The sequence below is a fragment of the Sapajus apella genome, unplaced genomic scaffold, assembly GCF_009761245.1.
Source record: "Sapajus apella isolate SASKATOON/1434 unplaced genomic scaffold, GSC_monkey_1.0 scaffold45, whole genome shotgun sequence".
Taxonomy (NCBI): Eukaryota; Metazoa; Chordata; class Mammalia; order Primates; family Cebidae; genus Sapajus; species Sapajus apella.
The window spans coordinates 10,877,301-10,884,696 of record NW_022436985.1 but is presented as its reverse complement, the minus strand read 5'-3'; the positions used below and the strand labels follow the sequence as shown (position 1 = coordinate 10,884,696).

The 7,396-nt window shown below is 40.0% G+C and overlaps 1 protein-coding gene across 2 annotated transcripts in view; it reads left to right on the top strand.

The window, feature by feature from the left end:
- Positions 1 to 793: 793 nt before the first annotated feature.
- AFF1 (AF4/FMR2 family member 1) overlaps positions 794 to 7,396 on the top strand; it is a 188,872-nt gene continuing 182,269 nt past the window's right edge. Inside the window, exon 1 of one of the 2 annotated variants that reach the window (XM_032239681.1) lies at positions 794 to 2,671. In XM_032239681.1, coding sequence (XP_032095572.1) covers positions 2,634 to 2,671 — 38 coding nt within the window. In that variant the 5' untranslated portion in view covers positions 794 to 2,633. The remainder of the gene's footprint in view (positions 2,672 to 7,396) is intronic. The other variant, XM_032239680.1, reaches the window with a different exon arrangement.

Sequence of the window (7,396 nt, the reverse complement as noted above, 5' to 3'; positions counted from 1 at the left end):
GATCAAGCCTCCTAGCAAAGTGAAGGGTTTTAGTTGCACAGACAGGTCCCTGGCTGTGTCCAGGGGCTGGATTCCTTGGGAACTATGTTCTCTCTCACTTTGAACCCCACTCACCTACCCAAGAATGTAGTGCTCCTGAGTGGTGAGACCTAGGGGCTTGCTCACTCCTTCAGTTGTCTACTTATCAGTCTCTAGGACTTTTTCACTGCAGATTTCCACGGCTTGTTCCTCATTTTAAGTCTTTGCTCAAATGTTGTGTTCTCTGACCACCCTACATAAAACTGCAATACCCTACGTTGATTCTTCTCTAGCACTCTATACTCCCATTTTGCTTTTCTAACATCGATATATTTTACTGAACATGTTTTTGCTTACCTTCTGTAGTATGTAAGCTCAGTGGTAGCAAGAGTCTTTTCTTCACTCTATTTATTTTTTTAATTTTTTTTTTTTTTTTTGAGACAGGGCATTGCTGTGTTACCCAGGCTGGAGGGCAATGGCACAATCTTAGCTCACTGGGCACAATCTTAGCTCACTGCAACCTACATCATCCCCCCCACCCCACCCCCACCCACCCACATCCCTGCTCAAGCAGCCCTCCAATCTCAGCTTCCTAAGTAGAGTAGCTAGGACCACAGGCATGCACCACCACACCCGGCTACTTTATTTATTTACTTATTATTTTTAGTAGAGATGGGGTCTCACCATGTTGCCCAGGCTGGTCTTGAACTCCTGAGCTCAAACATTCAGCCCACCCTGGCCCCCTAAAATGCTGGGATTACAGGCGTGAGCCACCACAACCACATCCGGCCCACTCTCTTTATTCTTAGTACCTGGTTTAGAGCAGATGCTTAGGATACATTTACTGGTTCTGTGAGTCAGTGAACAAACAAGTGAACTCAGGACCCCTTTCAGATTGGTATCCACCCAACAGGCCAATCTGCCTCCTTTCCTACTGTTAGCACTCTCTAACAAAGAGCCATAGGGGGGTGGGTGCTGTTGAGGTGTAAGCAGGTTGAGCATCTTCATTGGGAGGGTCATGTGGGGAACTACCATGCCTCTACAGAGGTGTTATGAAGAATAATGCCAACAGGAATATAATAGTGTTTTATTGATCACTTACTGTGTGCCTGCAAGTAAAGGGAGAGAAAGTGTGAGCAGTAAAGGCAGGCTGGGGTAGAGTGAGGGATTTGGAGAAGGAAAGGAGAATGTGAGAGATAGTAAGTGGTGAGAGAAGGGGAGGGAGAAGAGGGGGATTGAGTTGGAGAACTGAGAAAACTTGCCTAGGGCGCCGATATTGCTAGTCAGAGGAGTGACTGAAACATGTTGACCCTGAAAAAGATAGATCTCTGCTAGTGTAACTAGAATATTTGCAACGTCCATGTACAGTCTTCTGAGAGAGGAGATTAGAGTGATAAATTATGTCTGCTAGTATGGAAACATTGTAGTTAGCAAGTCAGCAGTTTAAATTTCCTGGAGAGGAAGATAAAAGACCTTATCAGGAGTAAGAATAGCACTAAGAAGGACTATATTCAGTGTTTCAACCTCAGCCAAAGTTGTAACAGTCTCTTAGCGGGCAAGTTGAAATGATTACAAATTTAATAGGTTTCCATTTGTATCAAATGGTTTGTCAAGTCTGTACTAAGATAATTTAGTAACATATCTTTGCCTTAAGGATGTTTGGAAAGTAAAACAAACTAATGCAAGTTAGGATAAGTGTAGTCAATTTCTAAATACTCACTAGAGAGGGAAAAGGAAACAGCTGTAGACAGTGTTAACTATAAAGAGAGGCTGTTTCCAGCGTTACACAAGATAGTACCAAGACCAGCTGCCCAGATTGGATAATAATGGACAATAATTCCCCCCCTCCCAAATTCAGTCTTGTTTTCAGAGAATACTCAATAGTTTATTTTTTAATTTTTATTTTTTTGATTAAGTATCTTTTATGAGTGGGAGTAAAAAAGTAAAATGTTAAGACTAGTTACCGGGACCCACTTTTCTTGTTAAGTGTTGCATTCTTATGTGAAGATGACCTGTTGATTTCCTTTCTCTTGCATACTTGACACTCTTACCTTTTCTTCCTTTTAATTCTAGTGAGGATGATGACACAGCCTGTGACCTTAGGCAGATTACTTAAAACCGAGTCTCCATTTTCTTGTGTTTTTTTTCTTTATGATTTTGAGTCTTAATTTTCTTATCTATAAAATGGGATATTAATGTCTGCCTTGCAACTTTATTGTAATGTATTAATGAAGTGTCATTTTTAAAAGGGCTTATTTATATTTAACACAATGCTTGGCACAAAGCAGGCACCAGGGGAATGGTATTTCCTTTCCTCCTCCCCCTCCTCCTCATGGTAACTTGTGCATATTGTTTTCTTGCCGAGATGGCTTTGAGAAGCAGCCTCAAAGTTAAAAGTGCAATTGACCTTTAATATATGCTAGATAGTTTGTTCATGAAACTTGGGAATTGAAGAACCATTTACTAATTCAAATGAGAACTTTGAATTCTGTCTCCAATAAGGTTTCTTACAGGTCATGTGTACCCATGAATTTACTCGTAGGCTAATGTTCACAGGCTGCTGTTTGTTTCTCTTTCAGATGAACAAACTTGCCACTTTCCACTGACTGGAAGCAATGGCGTTTACGGAAAGAGTCAACAGCAGTGGCAGCAGGTAAGCATGGAATCTTTGATTCAAAGACATGGTGATATTTAATTTTATAATCCACTTTTCAATGAATGAGTTTGATCTTTTTCATTTTTGCAACTTAAGACCTCACTGTTATAGGAAAATGTTTGAATTTTCAGTTTTCTCTACATGAAGTCAAACTTGTTGGACTGGATGCGTATTTTATTTTAAATCTAGTAGTCTCTGAGTCTCATAACTCATTTCTTTAAAATGTGGATGTTAATTTAAATGTCTAAATCAGCATTCTAATGCTGTGCTGAAGATAACAAGATTGCACTGATTTGGGGCAAGTGTATACATGTTCAGCCTGTGCTTGAAATAAATAAATAAACCCACCTCATTATGAGAGCGATGAAGGAGGGAATTCCTTCATAGTTGTATTTTGTCCCTTTCACATCTCTCCCTCCAACTCTGCACACACAGTTTAGTGCCTTCTTGCATATGCTAATTGATCAGTGTTGATTGAGGGGATCATATTAACATTTTGAAGCAGTTTTAAAGAATAACTCATTTGACATCCAGAAAGAATTGTTATTATCATGGATTAGTTTTTGTTTAAACTACTAGCTATTCAAAAACATCATTATTATTATTATCATCATCATCATTTTTTGAGATGCAGTCTTACTCTGTTGCCTGGGCTGGAGTGCAGTGGTGTGATCTCAGTTGACTGCAAGCAACCTCCTCCTCCCAGGTTCAAGTGATTCTCCTTCCTCAGCTTTCTGAGTAGCCGGGATTCACCATGTTGGCCAGGCTGATCTGGAACCTCTGACCTCAGATGATCCTACTGCCTCAGCCTCCCAAAGTGCTGGGATTACAGCCATGAGCCACCATGGCTGGCCAAAAACATATTACTTTTTTTTTTTTTTTTTTTTTTTGAGTTGGAGTCTCGCTCTGTGGTCCAGGCTGGAGTGCAGTGGTGTGATCTCGGCTCACTGCAACCTCTGCTTCCTGGGTCCCATCTCAAGCAATTCTCCTGCCTCAGACTCCCAAGTAGCTGGGATTACAGGAAGGCGCCGCCATGTCCAGCTAATTTTTTTTTGTATTTTTAGTAGAGATGGTGTTTCACCATGTTGGCCAGGCTGGTCTTGAACTTCTGACCTCATGATCTGCCTGCCTCAGCCTCCCAAAGTACTGGGATTACAGGTGAGCCACCATGCCTGGCTGACTATTAAGTTTTTTTTTTTTTTTTTAAGACGTGATTTTTAAGTGTGATTCTCCTGCCTCAGCCTCCTGACCAGCTGGGACTACAGGCATGTGCCACCAAGCCCAGCTAATTTTTCTATTTTCAGTAGAGACAGGGTTTCACCATATTGGCCAGGCTAGTCTCAAACACCTGACATTGTGATCCTCCCACCTCGGTCCCCCAAAGTGCTGGGATTATAGGCATGAGCCACCACACCCGGCCTATTTTATTTTTTACAGACGGAGTTTCACTCTTGTTGCTCAGGCTGGAGTGCAGTGGTGTGATCTTCGCTTGATTCCACTGCCTCAGCCTCCCAAGTAGCTGGGACTACAGGCACACGCCACCACACCCAGCTAAGTTTTGTGTTTTTAGTAGAGATGGGGTTTTACCATGTTGGCCAGGCTGGTCTCAAACTCCTGACCTCAGGTGATCCACCTGCCTCGGCATTCCAAAGTGCTAGGATTACAAACACCATGCCTTAATTTCTATTTATGATAGAATTCTTTTCCCTCTTCTTGCTACTTCATTTGACTAGTCTAAAAAATAAAAACATTAAAGTATAGGAAATGTAGACTCAGACTTACTCAACTAATATTTATAATGCAGCAGAATAGATGATGGCTGCAATTGTGGACCATCCCAAATGTTCTCCTACCTCTCCCCATTTCTGGTTTATTTAGGAAATTATTCAATTCCTGGTCATCGTTGTGGGGCTGTTAAACTTGGTATAGTCTCTCCCCTCACCAAAGGGAAGACAACTGACCCCAGCTGCTGCAGTTCATATTCTGCTAGAACTGTTGTCATTTGCCTTTAGGTTTATTCATAATGTTGGGTGTCACATACGTTTTACTTTTTTATGTAGTTGAGTGTCTTGTCCTTTATGGATTCTGGCTTTGATTGTGCTTAGAAAGGTTTCTCCTACTCCAAGATTGTGAAAATAATGGCATGTGTTCTTTGTTGGCGCTTATACCATTTCATTTTTTGCATTAAATCAGAACTTGTAAGCTGGTGGCTTGTGGGACAGATCTGGTCAACATATGGGTTTTGGTTGGCCTGTCAAAGAATTCTGAAAGAAATTATCTGCCAGTGTTTTTTACCTAACAGTCTTCTATTGTCTCCTGAAAAATTTAAGATTTAGCAACCCTGGGCTTACATTGCCATGTAGAAATGCTCAGACAGAATTGAATAGCTTCAGATCTTTTAAGCAGAACACAGGCTTTCTAATTCAGAACTTCCCAAGTGGTATGCCATCAAATGCTTTTCAGGTGTGCCCTTATGTTGATTCCCCCCAAGCTTCGGCCTGAGCTCCTATCTAATTTCCTTCTACAGACATTTGCTTTGTCCGTTTGCCCCAAAAACTTGATATTTTAATTCCCCCCAGCTTCAGTGAGAAAAAAAATATAATAGCTGAGAAAGCACTGATGCTTTCCAGTTCATTATAGTTCTCTACACAGCCAGATCCACACATTTAGTTAGCTACTTGACCCTCTTAACTTGCAACCCATTTTACATCTTTGACTTTTTAGTATTTTGGTCCATATGTAATTAACTTGAATATATGTTGTACATTTTCATATTAATAAGAAAAGGTAAAGATGGGGGATGTTAGGGAACCTTTTTTTGTTGTTAGCAAAAAGCTAGACAATTGTTTTACATTATTTATTAAATCACCTACCTTTTCTCCACAGATTCAAATGCTGTGTCTAAATTTTATCACAGTCTTGAGTCTGTTGTTGAACTGTCTTTTGCTCCATTGATGAGTCTTTTGGCAACTGTGGCATATGGTTTCACTGTATCTATATGTCTTAATATTCAGGCAGATTCTTTGTAATTCTCATTTTTAGAGTTTTCATCACTATTCATATTTCATTATGCTTCTCAGTGTACTCTGAAGTAATTTATTTTCTAGAAAAGTTATTGTTGGCATTTTGATTAGAATCCCTTTGAATTCATCAGTTAGAGAGAGTTGACTACTGTAGGCTATTAATACGTCCACCTTTAAAAATGTAGATATCAGACTGGTGAAAATTTAAGGGAATTGAAGAAATTTTACATTTCAGTTGTAAGATTTTTGTGGAGGTCTGAGTTTTCAAAAGGGTTTAGTTATTGACGTTGGATCCTGTGTTATTTCTGGTAGATGAATCAATTATAGTGGGTAAAAGTATTATTATTGGCATGATTAAAAAGATACAATAGCTTAAACCCTAGATGATGGGTTGACAGGTGCAGCAAACCACCATGACATGGTTATACCTATGTAACAAACCTGCACGTTCTGCACGTGTATCCCAGAACTTAAATGAAAAAGATACTTTATATTCTATTACTTATATATGTTTTTTGGTTTTGCTAATTGTTAAGTTTGGATGGGTAACTTCCCCTTGTAGTAACATTCTAACAATTACAGAGCTGTTTTTATTATTTGTTACTTTTCTCATTTCTAGCTCCTCGCCTTCCCAGTATGGTCCTTTTAATTTTAGTACCTAGTACAAGTGGTAAACCTCTGGTAGCCTTTAAAAAACTCTACTTCTAATACACACCAGTAGCTCACTTGTTTAAATGTTTAATCATGATAGGTATATTTAATCTTTTAGTTGCCCAGAAAAAAAACCATCAAATTCATGTGGAACTGGTCCAGGACTAGGACATATTTGCAAAGGAAACAGATGTGTATTGAGTATGCAGCTCTAATCATTCAAACTGTATTGAAGTCTGAGCGTGAACCCTTACTTTGCTCAGGGCTATCAAAAGTCATAAGCGTGGACAGAATATTAATGTAATGTGCAAAGATAATATTTGTTTTAGTTCTTACAAATAATAAGCTTATTCTGTGACTTCCAGATTTATCAGCACTTGGCACTGTTGAATTTGAGCTCACTTGTATTTTTTCCACCTTCTTTCCCCTCCCCCCTTTAATAGTTCTTTCTAAAGATTGTTATTGGAGGATAACAGACTGAAAAAGGCAAACATTCTTAGTACAGTTTAGTGCACTTTCTTTTCTTTTTCTTTTTCTCTTTTCTTTCTTTTACTTTCTTTGCTTTTCGATGGAGTTTTGCTCTTATTGCCCAGACTGAAATGCAGTGGTGCCATCTTGTCTCACTACAACCTCTGCCTCCTGGGTTCAGGTGATTCTTCTGTCTTAGCCTCCCAAGTAGCTGGGATTACAGGCCCATGCCACCACACCCAGCTAATTTTATACTTTTTTTTTTTTAGTAGAAGTGGGGTTTCTCCCTGTTGGCCAGGCTGGTCTCAAACTCCTGACCTCAGGCGATCTGCCCGCCTCTGCCTCCCAAAGTACTGGGATTACAGGCATGAACCACCACACCCAGCCTAGTTTAGGGCATTTTCTTTCTTTCTTTCTTTTCTTCTTTTCTTCCCTCCCTCCCTCCCTCCCTTCCTTCCTTCCTTCTCTCCTTCCCTCCCTCACTCCCTCCCTCCCTCTCTCTCTCTTTCTTTCTTTCTCTCTCTCCTTCCTTCCTTCCTTCCTTCCTTCCTTCCTTCCTTCCTTCCTTCCTTCCTTCCTT